This window comes from Magnolia sinica, chromosome 13, assembly GCF_029962835.1.
Source record: "Magnolia sinica isolate HGM2019 chromosome 13, MsV1, whole genome shotgun sequence".
NCBI classification, from domain to species: domain Eukaryota; kingdom Viridiplantae; phylum Streptophyta; class Magnoliopsida; order Magnoliales; family Magnoliaceae; genus Magnolia; species Magnolia sinica.
Window position 1 is genome coordinate 4,666,881 of NC_080585.1, and position 15,533 is coordinate 4,682,413.

The 15,533-nt window shown below is 39.8% G+C and overlaps 1 protein-coding gene across 8 annotated transcripts; it reads left to right on the plus strand.

The window, feature by feature from the left end:
• The first annotated feature begins 1,297 nt into the window (after window positions 1–1,297).
• On the plus strand, window positions 1,298–13,816 carry LOC131222506 (E3 ubiquitin-protein ligase BIG BROTHER-like). Of its 8 annotated transcripts, none has more exons than XM_058217598.1 (9): window positions 1,298–1,549; window positions 2,230–2,332; window positions 2,439–2,607; window positions 3,074–3,311; window positions 5,168–5,199; window positions 5,845–5,889; window positions 7,236–7,363; window positions 13,343–13,451; window positions 13,548–13,816. In XM_058217598.1, the coding sequence occupies exons 3-9, from the start codon at window positions 2,467–2,469 to the stop codon at window positions 13,596–13,598; spliced, it is 744 nt and encodes a 247-aa protein (XP_058073581.1). In that variant the 5' UTR covers window positions 1,298–1,549; window positions 2,230–2,332; window positions 2,439–2,466; the 3' UTR covers window positions 13,599–13,816. The 8 variants fall into 8 exon arrangements, with proteins under 8 accessions (XP_058073581.1, XP_058073579.1, XP_058073582.1 ...); XM_058217596.1 differs by having other exon boundaries at window positions 1,299–1,549; window positions 2,230–2,311; XM_058217599.1 differs by lacking the exon at window positions 1,298–1,549 and adding an exon at window positions 1,926–2,042.
• The last annotated feature ends 1,717 nt before the right edge of the window (window positions 13,817–15,533 follow it).

Consider the following 15,533-nt stretch of genomic DNA (forward strand, 5'->3'; position numbering starts at 1 on the left):
CTTGAAAGTGTGGCCCACATTCATCATCATGATTTGGCCACCTTGCAAACATGCTCGATCTCACGCGTTGAGCAACTCGGATCTAGCAGAAGCCGTCTACCCTCGCACGTGCTAAGTATTTGTTCCGTGCGCCACTGTTTCAAATAAATTCCATCCACGGTGCGACTCAACAGACCAACGGCGTGGATTACCAAACCACCGATTCCACACGTCAGAATCAGGAAAGCCGGATCGGACAGGGACTCTGAGGGGCCACTGTGATGTATGGATTTTATCCACACCGTCCATCCATTTTTCCATATCATTTTAGTATTCAAGCCCAAAAATGAGGTAGATGCAACAGTCAAGGAGGCCACACCACAGGAATCAGCGGTGATAATGACACCCACCATTGAAACCTTCCTAGGGCACACCGTGATGGTTAATTTCAATCCAACCTGTTTATAAGTCCACGTAGACATAGATAAAATGAATACTTAAATATTAGCTTGATCCAAAACTTCTGTGGCTCCCAAAAAGTTTTCTAACTGCAGGTGTTTAATCTCCACTGTGTGGTCCACTTTAGCCTTGGAACTGCCTCGTTTTTTTTTCACATATCCTAAAATGATATGAAAAATAGATGGACGGTGTGGATAAAACCCACACATCATAACGGCCCTTCAGAGCCCTTGTCCGTTCCTAGCTTGGGACGGGTGGGGTAGAACCCAATCCGCGTCTGCGTGTGTACAAGACGCTGGCCGTGTATCATATCGTATACTTCTCTCATTGTTTCTCGCGATAATATGGAAGGCTCTCCTCTTGTTTTTGTTTTACAGAAGATTGATACTCCGGCGGAGTGTGATGGATGGTACGCAGGCACTTAGAAATTGCATACATGGCTTAAAATTAGTCAAATTAAATAGTCAAAATTACGATAACAAATTTTTATTTATTATGGACCAAACCGAAGCTTTTCTGATCATCTGACCACCGGATTGTTGGACATTTACTGGACGGTTAAGAATGAAACATTATCCAACGGTCCGATTTCCACAAACTATTTTCCATAAATAAGAGGTTAGGATTATTAAAAAAATATTATATTGGGTTTTTTTACCTTAAATTGGGATACATAATATAGTCGGCTTTATTTGAGTTACCACATGCCGATTGTACAAGTTCTGAGTGCCTACGTATCAAGCGTCACACGCAACTCAAGTATCATATAACTCCTCGTAATTTATTTATTTTCTTTAAATTACTCGGACTTGCTGTTGTCGTGTCCGTGACACGAGGATAAAGACTCGACAAAGACAAAACCATAACTCGATCGCCTCGCATTTTCATGCTCTTCGCTTCCATTGCAGAGAGAGAGAGAGAGAGAGAGAGAGAGCACGATCAGATGCCTATTTAAGCTCTAGAATTTCGGTATATCCTTCCTTCAATCTCTCGATCGATCGATAACCTCGATCTTTTCTTCTTCTTCTTCTTCTTCTTCTTCTTTTTCATGGCGAAATCGCAGAAGCGGAGGCGTTAAAATGCGGAACTCTCTGAGATCGCGTTAGACGAGGTAGAAATGACCATTCTTGCCTTATAATTCGAACTTCTACCCGATTTTTATTTTTATTTTTTATTTTTGCTTCTTGGAAGAGGTGGCTTAGAACTCACATTGATGGAAAATCTTCGAATATAGTGATAGTTGAAGCTGTAGTTGATTTTATTTTTATTTTTATTTTGCTGTTTTTCTAAATGAGATTGCAGAAAAATGGATCTTTTTGTCGTAAATCTACAGAGATTTCGTTGGAAGAGGTGTTGTTTTTGTGTTCTTTGACCTGGAGTGTGATCGTTTTGCCCTAGAATCAGAAAAATTGAACGTTCACAAGCTTTATTTTTTATGGCATTTGATTTAAATTTATTTATTTATTTATTTATTTATGCTGTTGAATAATCTCTGCAACTTTTCCCTTTCATCTGTATGATTTGAGAATTTCAGAGTTTTTCCTAAACATCACCGAAATCCCGAGAGGATTCACTGAAATCGTGTAAAAATCGATTTACATGAGGTAAGAATGCAGGTTTCTCGGAATATTTTTATCCGACAATGTGACTCTTACTGAACTTACTGAAACTAAAAATAGAAATAGAAAACATTGCACAAAAACTATCAGAAAATGCCGTAAACGAGGTGTTGTTGTTAATTCAGACCCTCTGTAGTCATCGAGTTTGTGAAATTTCAGCTGTGTAATGCAGAAAATTCGGAAGGGCATATGCGCACCAGCAGAAAATCTTGAAGAAAAATTGAGACTGGTGTGTGTATTCCCCACGGGACAATGTAAGCTATACGGCAATCTTGGTAGTTGTCTATTCTCCAGACATGCGTTTATCTCCAAATGCTTTAATTCATCCATTTAAACTTCGTTTGTGTGATCCTTGTAATTTTTTATTTTTATTTTTTGCAGATTTCGTGACTGAACATATTGGTTTCAGATGAACGGCAACCGGCAGGTGGAAGTTCATTACATAGATACTGGATTCCCGTACACAGTGACCGAAAGCTTCATGGATTTGTTTGAAGGTCTGACATATGCTCAGGCGGATTTTGCTCTCGCAGGAGCTTTATGCGATCAGGTTCCTTTTACAATGTGACAAGTTTCTTTCATCTGGAGATAGAATCTGATTCTTTGCTTTTCAAAAAATATTTAACATGTGGAAGCATCCCTCTGTTTTTGCTGAAATAACCTTCACCATTCGTTGTACACAGTAAAGCTTTTAGATAATCTAAAAAAGGAAAAAAGAAAAAGAATGAAGGTTGTGGAAATGAATAGAAATTCCACAATTTCAATACATATATCCTTCTCTTTTCCTTTTAATTGTAAATGGGGTTCTTTTCCTACTTGTAAAATGGTCCAACCAGTGCTGTTCTTCATATTGTTTGTTTGAGCCTTCAAATAATCGTCTCAGAGTAGTTATAAATCAGACATTCTTTGAAATGGAAAATCAGCATTTTTACGCTCTTGTACGAATCATTTAAAGAATCAATTGTTTGATTACGATGCATCGGTGACTTATAGAAGCCTTTTTGGTGTTGATGCAGGAAAGTGCTTATTGGTCAATGCATATGAATTCGTACAAGTATGGACCATCTAGTTCAGGCAGTACTTCATATTACAGTCACAGCCATGCTTATGAGGTAAACGATTATTTGCCAAGAATGGATGGAGGCCGAAGGCCTTGGGGCAACCTCTCATTGGTGAATAGTGAAGAGCCACCAGCCCTCATTCTGCATGAGAGCAGAGGTGCTGATTCAACTATACATGCCAGCCGTGAGGAATGTGAGTTAGCTTTCTTCTGTTGAGTAATGTGTACAGTGATGGGTTGGAGATTCTAATGGCCTGTTTGGGAGCGTGGATTTGGAACCCCTTGGATTCGGAACCCCTGGGATTTGAAATGGATTTGGAATCCTCCCATTGTGTTTGGCACCTAGAATTTAGAATCTCCTCTAATCCAAAAGTAGCTATGCATAATATATTTATAGGGGTTTGAATTTAATTACTAAATCAACTTTAATATCTCCAATTAGTGTATGTATGTCATATTTGACACATGGTTGTAATAAGCCCATTGAAATATACACTTTGCCCGAAAATGATGAAATTCCAAGTCTTTGATGGGCCACAAGCATAAGATCACATCCGAGTGACTAACCAACAATTTTTTAACCGTTGATTTACATGGATAATGTTTGGACGGCGCAGATCATCGTATTAAAGGAATTATAGTGATGCAATTGATAATCTAATTGTTTTGGGATATCATCAGTGGGCCATGTCCCCAATCCATGGTGCCAAACGACCCCTAATGGAAACATTTGATAGGAGCCATAACTGCATGACAAATATATGAGTCTTCAAAACGAGCCATAACTGCATGACAAATATATGAGTCTTAAAAACTTGATCAAGGATTAACGAGTTACTTGATGAAACTGTTGAAGTTTTATCCATAAAACTATTGCTTAGAGCATTTGATACCCACTCATTTGATTTCAGCATGCCTGCAAACAGTTATTGATCATTTCTCTGTCACTCTGAACTTCTTTTTGCCGTTAGAATCCTATTTTTCTTACAAAATAGAAACTTCAAGTTTGAACAACGCATATCTCTTTGGTGTAGAATTATGGCCAGGCTATTATGTACTGAAAGATCCTTTCAAAAAAATTATGTACTGAATGATTCACCTCCTGCAACCTCTAGATAGCTAGATGCTATTATCTTCATAGATAGAAGCTTCAAATTGAATAATGCCCATTCTTAGGCTTAGAATTGTGTACAAGGTGATGGCATAGAAACAAGTAATCCACAGCTCTAGTTCCAGAACTTAGTGGCTTTGGGCTCATATTTGTACTAGATGCACATATTTTGTCATGTATTGATTCTTCTGTTGCTGTTTGATTCCAATAGCATGTGGGGGCAGTTAGTTTTTGCTGCAGGCATTTGTTAAGCATGTTAACCATGCTTTAGTAGTTTGTAAAATTGCAGAGCAGGGGGTTTGGGGTGTTTGGACATCAAAGTGAATATAAAGTATTCAGGTTAGGTGCCTAAACATGCAGTTCAAGCATTCCACTAGCCTGTGTGGAGGCTGGCAATTTGTGTCCACGCACAGAGTTGCTGTCAATGTAGGTTGACCAATCACTTTTCCAGTCAAGTGTCATGTCTTTTTTTTTTTTTTTTGGATGACGACAGGGTATCCCCACCTCTTTTTAAGGTGATACTATTCCCTGTAGATGCACGCAATCACCCGCAAACCATGTGCATTGGGTAAATCACAGGGAGGGGAATCGAACTCACGTCTGTGGGAAGCAAACCCATGGCGCTAGCCATTTGCCCAAACCCCAGGTGGTAGTCAAGTGTCATGTCTGCAGTGAGATCATTCATAAATGAAGCAAAATATCATGCAATCACTTTTTGCATGTATTTTTGATGGGATGGTTAGGAACTCTAACTAGGAAAGAAGTGGTTTCCTTCCTGGATGTGGACCTAGTTTTCTTTTAGACAGCACATTTGTTTAAGTGACATTAGTCAAAGTCTACTATTATTATAAAAGGTGTTATTTCTATCTTTTTTTTTTTCTTTCTTTTTTTTTTTTTTTAACCTAGAATTTTATTGCTTGTCACCTTTGGTTTTTGCAGGCATTCGAAGTCGCGATAATGCAAGTTCTCAGGTGCGAAGTTTGCTTAACTATAATCTCCCAGGGAAACGAATTATATTTGGGTAGCGTGTAATCTGCATCACTTCTGAAAAATGGAAAATTTATTATTATTTTCATTCCTACAACTCCAAGGAGCAGAAATTTTGTGATTTTTAGACTCTGCATTCTCAATATGCATTTACTTCTAGACCATATAAAAAAGAGAACTGATCATCTATGACTGGTAGGGTAACTGACGACCCCTTTTTACAATCAGTTTTCCCTTAAAATGTATTGTTTGATCTTTCCCTTCATTCATGGGTAGTTTCTTGTGCTTCATGAGTTTTTGCTGTTTTTCCATTTTATTATTCTTACTACATCCATACATAGGGGTTTTCCCTCTCCTTTATGCAGTGATCCTGATTTTCAAAATTTAGTCATATTCCTCCCCATCTTTTTGCATATAAGTGTAGCAATTGTTTTCTGTTAATTTTAAACTGTCACATGAAGTTTCTATGATGTACATTGATCTTATTTTGCAATCATACTTTTTGGCGTTTCGAATGTGTCATCTGCAGAATGCATTTATCCATGAGAGTCAGAATTTCATAATATATATATTTTTTTAAACCCTTGAAGATAACTAATAAAAACCCCCTTTCGTGCTATGGATTGCAGGCCATTTGGCAAGACAATATTGATCCAGACAACATGACTTACGAGGTTTGCTACAAAGGCTGTAAAGTATTTCCTTACAAATTACTGAATGTGAATTTTGTTGAAATCCAAATAACCAGTAGTATTACTCTTGCATGTTCAACCTATGATTTGTCTTTAAAATATATGTTTAACACAGTAATATTGTCAGGATATGTTTTAGAACGACCATATTTATGAGTTATGATATTGGGCTTTGAGGTTACCCCCTAATAGAGTGGAATGGCATTATAGGATTCATGTACCCGACCCCAATCTAATGGGATAAGGCTTAGATGATGATGATGAGGGGGTTCTCCCTCTGTTGGTGGGCGTAAGCTGGCTGATTTGTTGTCATCTCTTTTCCTTTCCTCTCCTTTGTGTCCTTCTGTTCTGTTTGGGGCCTCGCCTGACACCATCTTTAGAAATTGTCTAGGCAGCAACATTAGCTTTTTCAGAGGAAAACAAAGTGTTCAGTTTCAAAGTGGTGCCCACTATCTTGTTAGTATTAAATGGAAGTCTCCAGGGTTATACACCATTGGTGGAAAGCCCAATTGATGATGTTTTGGGAATTTCTCCTCCGTGATATAAGGCCCGTTACAAGCGTTGGAGAGAACATGAACCCCATTGGGTGGAGCCTCAACATGGTCAGGTCTCCCCAGTAGAGCCCGAGTTTGGGAATATTATATTCTGCTCCCAAAGGTTGCCTTCATCACAGTGGGGCCTGAATTGGTGGACAGGAAGCATTGAAGTTCAACTTTTGATCTCCACTGGAGGGTATTCCTACAGGTGACTCACTGTGCTTGTGGAATTACCTGACTATTGTGAAAATTCTCAATGGTAGATGTTTCGGGAATTTCTCCTCCGTGATATAAGGCCCGTTACAAGTGTTGGAGAGAACATGAACCCCATTGGGTGGAGCCTCAACATGGTCAGGTCTCCCCAGTAGAGCCCGAATTTGGGAATATTATATTCTGCTCCCAAAGGTTGTCTTCATCACAGTGGGGTCTGAATTGGTGGACAGGAAGCGTTGAAGGTCGGCTTTTGATCTCCACTGGAGGGTATTCCTACAGGTGACTCACTGTGCTTGTGGAATTACCTGACTATTACGAAAATTCCCAATGGTAGATGTTTGATGCCTACATATGCCTTTAAAGTCTTGCAAGATGTAACCCAACCAACAGGGGACCCTTTAGTGTTAGCAAACACATTTCATAGCAAAGAAGTCTTATTGTCAAAAGCCAAGCCTTGATTTTGTGTCAATTTTGAATGATGCAACCGATTTATGCCAATAAAAAATGATCAATAGACTTAATGGTCAATTTGTTCCGATATGGCTGTTCGCTTGATTAATAACTATTTTCGATCTACAGGAATTACTGGATTTAGGCGAAGCAGTTGGAACTCACAATCGAGGTCTCTCCCAAGAACGTATCTCTTCACTTCCAATCTCAAAGTACAAGTGTAGCTTCTTTTCAAGAAAAAAGTCGCGATGTGAACGGTAACATCTTGGCTTAATCCATGCTCTTCCTTTGAGATTGAACCCAACAAACAGTCTGCTATAAACATGCTAAATGCTTATCTCAGTTCCTCATCCATGAATGTATTCATGAACAACTTCTTTCTTTTTTTCTTTGGATGAGTAATTTATAAATTTTTGTCTTTTGTCTGAGTGCATGGTCCAGGTGCTTGTGTACATGACTGGAAACTGTTTTAGTTAATGCAGTATGGCCTTGTGGATATAGCCTTAAATGCTTTTGTATCCAGTCACTCCAAAATGGATCGTACCAATGGCTGGAAAACTTGACTTGTTCCAAGGCCCCAAGAGGGATTACATACAAAGAAGGATGTGTGCATGCACACATGTACATGAGTTGTAAATCCTAAATTTAGAATTCCAAGATATCCTAAATTTATATGATAAGCATTACAATATTGCACTAATTCTGAGGTTTTTCTTTAAAGTGGTTTACTATGGTTGAGATTCAAAGAGGGAGGGAGGGAGGGAGCAGTCATCAGTTGTAAGCTTTGCAATTTAAAGTAACCATCACCCCCACCACCAAGATAGGAGAAATTTAGGACAGCATTAAAGAAGACGTCCTCGTGTCATTTATTTAAATTTAGCAGAAAATTTTAAGTGGTTAACTATGGTCATTGGGGGGAAAATGATGGTAATTGATGGGGACATCACTGCGCACACACGCATGCACGCCGCCCCCTACGCACGTACGCCAGAAGAAGGAGAACCCTACCGTCGATTTGGATTGATGACAACGTCTAGGGAGGACCTCCTAGTTAGGAAACGAAGTTTTCATTCAAAAGAGTGGGCCTGACAATCAAGAAAAGCCCACCATGGGATCTCATGATCGTGGCCTATTAGTCGGATTGATTTCATATTTTAGGTTTTGCTTATTGTTATTATTTAGAACATCATGAATGCTTTACATTTCTTTGTTTGATTTTTATTTTAGTTTACTTCATCGCCAAGTAATAGGTTGTGCACATGGCACGAGTTTTGGGATATAGGGTTTTCTTATAAATAGGCACCCCTTGTAGTTCTTTTGATTCCATTGCAGATTAATAAAAATTATGCGTTTTTCTACTTTCTGAGTTGTGAAGCCTAATTGGGTGCGAAGCCCTCCCTTCATCGAAGGGTTAACTATCGTGGTGCGAAGCCACATCTATCCCGATTCGCCCCCATCCATCGTCATCTCTACTACCCATCTTCTACCATCCCTTCTTCTCATCTCACCCCATCATCTACACATTTGAATCAATCATCTATTGCAGCAATTCTCCTCCCCACAGCAGAATTTCAGAATCTGGCCCTATAGGAGGGCTGAAACTTTGGCGGAGCGACACGCACAAACTGTACATCAGATCAAGCTAAGATTTTGGGATATTGGAGTCCATCCCTGGCCGACCAGGGCCAAGGTGGCCTTTTTCTGAATAGTGAGCCCCACACACGTGCAGCCGGGATAACACACACGTGCGTCTGGGCCATTGTTGTTATCCACACGTGCGGTACTTCTCTGGTTCGTCTCTTTCCTCTCTTTTACTCAACTTTCACCCAAAATCCCTAAACGTAATCCTAAATTACTCAAATCTCCAATTTTATGTCCTTTTTCTTACCCTAAGGTTTCCTGAATTGGAATTTTTGAATCCCTTGGATTAGGGACTGATTACTATGCATGTGTGGATGATTATTTCTTATCTTTGAGTATCGTTTGGTTCATAATTTTTATTGATCCAGCCCTATCATGTGTAGGCCTGGACCCGCATAGATTCCCCTTAATTGAATGTTTGGACTTTCATGTGGGATATGGAATTTGTGTAATTGTTTCTGAACTAACGTGATCTTAAGCCTGAAATCTCGCATATCATATTTAATTTTCATGTCCTGCATCAAATTTGGTATCAGAGCTTAGGGTTCTTATAGGGGAATACATTACATGTTTAGGGTTAGTTTGTTTGAGTCCATCATGCATTCAGTTCATCATATGTAGCTTTTAGGAGTCTATAGTCCCTGATATTAGTCGCTGAAATTTCTTTTAGCAGGAAGTTAGCAATTTACATTGTTGTAACTTTCTGTTATTCCTTTATTTTGACAACTATATTGCTGGATTTTAGTAGCACTACGTAGTTTCCCTCATATAGAGTCTCATAGGATCATTTAGTCCCATATAGTCATCGTAGAAAGTCCTTAGGTAGAGTTAAGTTGTACGCCCGCACGTACGGGTTATGGTTTTGGCTAGCACCCTACACTAAACATGGAACAACTGCTAGAGTCACTAAACAAGCTGTCCCAGCAGATCGAGTCTTGGGATAAGCGCTTGGAACAAGACATAGATTATGCCTTGACCAAATAGAGGCTTCCCTCAGGACAAACCCTACCATTAGGGAAGATGGTCAATCTCAGGCAGATGGCCAGGAGGATAGACCAATGAATGGAGGTAGCCAAAGAATCAGTCATGAGCGTGCACTCGTACCCCCATCCCATAAGGGACATCAAGACATTATTTTGAGGAGTATAACATGTGCGGCCTCGTGGCTAGAGAGAGTGCACCAGAGGCTAGTGTAGAGTTACCTACTGAGGCCATTTCGGTAGTGGATGAGTTTCATGATGTCTTTCCTGATGAGTCTCCCCCTAGGAGGGATATAAAGCACACCAGAACATGGGACACCGTAATACCTACAGCTAAGTTTGCGTTTAATAGTTTTGTCGACAAGTCCACAGGTCCCAGTCCTTATGAAGTCGTTACTGGTTATAAACCTGAGAAACCTATTGATATCGTCCCTATGTCTCTGTCCCACAGGCCGTCAGAGCCTATAGAGTCTTTTGCGCATCACATTCATTCATGGCATCAAGAAATTAGGCAGAAGATCACTACTAGTAATGAACATTACAAATTTTCTACAGACCAGCATGAACGCTTCAAAGAATTCAATATTGAAGACTCTGTGATGGTCTGCATCAGGCCCGAGCGGTATTCTCCGGAGGCTGTTCGTAAGTTATACGCGCGTAGTGTTGGACCCTTTAAAATTATAAAACGAAATGATTTCAATGCGTATGAGGTAGATCTTCCACCTTCCATGGGAATTAGTTCCGCATTCAATGTGGAGGATCTAGTTACTTTTCAGGGGACCACTGATACTTTGTCTGGCCCTTCGCTCACCCATCTTGATTCTCCAGATTTATTCCTTGATCCATGGCCCCCTCCCGACCCATCTTCTCAGCCTCTACCTCCCATACCTATCCTTCCCGACTCATTTTTCCAGCCTTTACCTCCCATACCTACTCTTCATGACCTTTCTTTTCAGCTTCTACCTCTCATACCTACCCTTTCCGACCCATTTTTTCAGCCTCTACGTCTCATACCTACCCGTCCCGACCCATTTTCTCAGCCTCTACCTCACATACCTACCCATCCCGACCCATTTTTTCAGCCTCTACCTCTCATACCTACTCTTCCTGACATTTCTTCTTAGTCTCTGCCTCCCATACTTAACCTTCACATACCTAGAAAAGAAATAGAGGATATCCTGGACCATCAGATAGTTTCAACGTTGGATAGCGGGTTTCAGAAGTACTTGGTTAAATAGAAGTCATGCCCAACTTCAGACAGCACGTGGCTCATTGAAGAGGAGCTTCAGAGACTTGATCCTGGCATTCTGGAGCGGTTCAGGAGTTTTATTTTGCCAGTGGCGAAATCTTCGCAGCCGAGGACAATTGATAGGGGCATCACCGCGCACACGCGCACGCACGCCACCTTCAACGCACGTACGCTAGAAGAAGGAGAACCTCACCGTCGATCTGGATTGATGACAACGTCCAGGGAGGGCCTCCTAGTTAGGAGACGAAGTTTTGACTCAAAAGAGTTGGCCCGACAATCAAGAAAAGCCGACCATGGGATCTTATGATTGTGGCCTACTAGTCGGATTGATTTCATATTTTAGGTTTTGCTTATTATTATTATTTAGAACATCATGAACGCTTTAGATTTTTTTATTTGATTTTTATTTTAGTTTACTTCATCGCCAAGTAATAGGTTGTGCACATGGCGCGAGTTTTGGGGTATAGGGTTTTCTTATAAATAGGCATCCCTTATAGTTCTTTTGATTCCATTGAAGATTAATAAAAATTCTATGTTTTCCTACTCTCTGAGTTGTGAAGCGTAATTGGGTGCGAAGCCCTCCCTTTATAGAAGGGTTAACTACCGCAGTGCAAAGCCACATCTATCCCGATTCGCCCCCATCCATCGCCATCTCTACTACCCATCTTCTACCATCCATTCTTCTCATCTCACCCCATCATCTACACATTTGAATCAATCATCTATTGCAGCAATTCTCCTCCCCACAGCAGAATTTCAGAATCTGGCCCTACAAGAGGGCTGAAACTTCGGCGGAGCACCACGCACAAACCATACATCGGATCAAGCTGAGATTTGGGGGTTTTGGAGTCCATCCCTGGCCAACCAGGGCCAAGGTGGCATTTTTCTGAATAGTGGGCTCCACACACGTGCGGCTGCGATCACACGCACATGCGTTTGGGCCATTGTTGTTGTCCACACGTGCGTTACTTCTCTGGTTCATCTCTCTCCTCTCTTTCACTCCACTTTCACCCAAAACCCCTAAACCTAACCCTAAATTTCTCAAATCACCAATTTTATGCCCATTTTTTTACCCTAGGGTTCCCTTAATTGGAATTTCTGAATCCCTTGGATTAGAGACTGATTACTATGCATGTGTGGATGATTATTTCTTATCTTTGAGTATCGTTTGGTTCATAATTTTTATTGATCCAACCCTATCATGTATAGGCCTGGACCCGCATAGATTCCCCTTAATTAAATGTTTGGACTTTCATGTGGGATATGGAATTTGTGTAATTGTTTCTGAACTAACGTGATCTTAAGCCTAAAATCTCGCATATCATATTTAATTTTCATGTCCTGCATCAGAAAATGAGAATCACAATATAAATCCAAAGTACTGGTTTTTGGAAAATCATAATTCATTCACTATCTTTTAGGCGAGCACACACACCCATTTGCATGCTGTAGAAACACACACATGAATGGATGGATGCACTCATGCATGTATTACTGAGGGAATGACTACAGTCCCATTGAGATTGCAATGGAATCAAGTGAAAGCAAACTATGCTGAAGACTCATCTTTCTTTGCTGAAAGATGGAAATGAATATATAGGCAAGCTCAGTTTGCTTCACTGTTTCTAGTTGGAAATAGTCGGTTTGCTTCACTGTTTCTAGTTTGAAATGGAGATCTTAGTCGTCATATTTGTGATTATTTGGTTTGAGATGTGGTTAGCAGTTCTTGAATCTTGCTTTCACTCATTTACTGGTTGGAAACATCAAAAGAAAAACTGCTATGTAGCAAAGAACACATGTATGATTGGAGAATCGATGTAGCCTCTTTAAACTTCTGCAAAAACGCTAAAAAGGATTCATCTTCAGATTCCCGTTACTTTGTAAGTGTTGCACGTGTATCACATCCTACTGCTGGAGAGTTGTTCTTTTCTATGACCAATCTTTTTTCCCTTTTGTCATCTTTTCTTTTCTCCTCAAACCATTTGGATTTGGCTACAGAAATCTAATGATTCTGGTGCAATATACGCCACAATATCTATGATTTGGAAAGAAAAAAAAAAAAAAATTGAAAATAAATGAGAAAAGCTAAAGCCTAATTTTGTAGACACCTAAAAATGAGTTAATCTCATTTTAGTTAACAGTATATATGGAAGTATCTCTATTCCATAAATACTGTTAACATTAACACATTATATATTAGACATCAAGATCTCTAACTGAAAATTACTGTTAACTAATATGAGATGGAACTCATTTTTATGTGTTTACCAAACAGGGCTTAAAGGTTTTGAAAAAGTAAAAATACAAAAAAGGCTTTTTCTGTTTCCAGACAACAGTGTGTTAAACTTGTGTGTTCCTGGTAACAGGTGCGTGATTTGTCAGATGAACTATAAAAGAGGGGATAGGCAGATGACACTGCCATGCAAGCATGCCTACCATGCCAACTGTGTCACCAGATGGCTTAGCATCAACAAGGTCAGCTGAAACCTTCATTAAAACAATGAAAAGAAAGAGCTGGCATGTGTTAGTTTTTCATCCGTTGTGGCTGATCTCGTCTGGTTTGTCTTTCAGGCATGCCCCATTTGCTACATGGAGGTGTTTGGTGAGGAAGCTAGGCATTAAAGAATCTCTGGTGAGGAAAAACTCGTCTTTGGTATGTTCCCACGCCTCCACGAATTTGGCACGACGACTCTGTTAATTTTCTTTTTTTCTTTGTTACTTCTCCACACATCTTTTGATAGAAGAACCTTCTTATTTAATATATAATAACCGAATGTAATGAACCCATTTGGAATGAATATTTCCCTGTGTATCTTGCTGTAGATGCTGGGATTTGTGCATTGAGTTCTGTTTCCATCCAATTATAAGCTTATAGGATGCCTGCGCTCAACCCAACTAGGAAATAGCTACTAAAATGAGGTCAGATTTGCTTGTGATGACGTTTGTGGATTGGGGGAAAAAAAAAACATTTTACCAGGCAATTTAAGCAGTGCTGCTCATGCATTGAGCAAAGGGAAATGGATGTCTCATCGCATGACAAACCCGAAACCTCCTCATAATTCCAAGACCTTTAGGGCCCGTTTGGACGCACTTCCTCAAAAGGGAGTTTCTGAAAGCCTGCTTTTTTGGTCAACTTGGTAAAATTGTAGTTTTAGCATCTATTTCTGCGATGGAAGTTGAGACTGGTGTTTGCAGAGTACATCCAAATGCACACCATAGAAAACCTTTTATATCAAAATGGCTTTTAGGCCTCAAACGCTGTTTTGGGGAGTACATCCAAACGTGTCTGGTTTAGGTAGAAGATCAGGCCCATGAAAGCATATTTTGCAGGCTTCATTTGGGTTACCAATTAAGCAGTACAACTTGATAACTATTCACTAACATATGGTGATAGTAATAATCTTCTCATTATGTAATTTTCAAGAAGCCTATTACAATGCAGCAGATATAATAGGCGGTCCAGATAGGTAATGTGTATGCCTCTAAACTGGATAGATTTCCCACTGGATCATTACAGACCTGTTTGGAACGTGGGATTACGTGGGTTTTTTTTACACGTGTTCACATCCAAGCCACAATGGGCACTCAAAACTCATGACCTCAGTGTTGAAACTCACAGCGCCTACCATTGAGCCATTAGTAGGGGCCTGGGATTACATGGTGTTGAATTGCATTTGATGGGATATAAAGTACATTCAACATTTGAAAATGAAAGGAAGAATTGGATTATCCAATCCCAGCAGGAGACACGGCAGGGGATTTCGGTGGAATCTCAAATCCACAACTGCGGGCCCCACATTGGTGCATGTTTTTTTTTGTTTTTTTAATCCATGGTCCATCCATTTGTGCCCGTTACACAAGACATTCAGGTTACTTATGCATATAAGTGACTAACATCAGTTGTGAGATTTAGTCTGGTGAGTACAATTCAATGGTCTATCAAAGAATGATTTGACTTAATATAGTATTGTTTTTCCCATAAGAAGAATTTTAGGATTGAACGGTCAATTTTTCATTGTTTTTTCATAAATATAATCATTGTGTAATAATGGTGTTAATTCCATCTAATACAATTCAATGCCACCTAATCACACCTTCCAAACAGGGAGTTATCAGCTAATGGACATATGTCAAACATACAGCATGGTGGTCCCCACCAGCATGGTATCCTCGCCAAGTTTCCTTCTGTCACATTTGCCAATTGGCACGTACGAGGTATCCTTTTAGCAGGTCATTTTAAAAAGAAAATTTTAAGTTTTTGAAAATTGTAAACACCTCCCTCTGGTTTCTGAAATTGTTAAAAACTCCCCAGTATTTTACCGATTCCCGACAAATCAAACTGCCGTTTGATAATGCTGTTACTTTTCATTAAATGACCATTCTACTCCTCGTTTGTTTAAAAATAATTAACAGAAAATGCTCTTTGCAAGCACACGATTTTTTTTTTTTTTTAACACGCGCACCCACACCCCACACACGCACACGGTCTCAGTGTTGAAACAGAGCCACTCTACCACTGAGCCATGGAACCGGACCCAATTGCAAGCACATGATGCA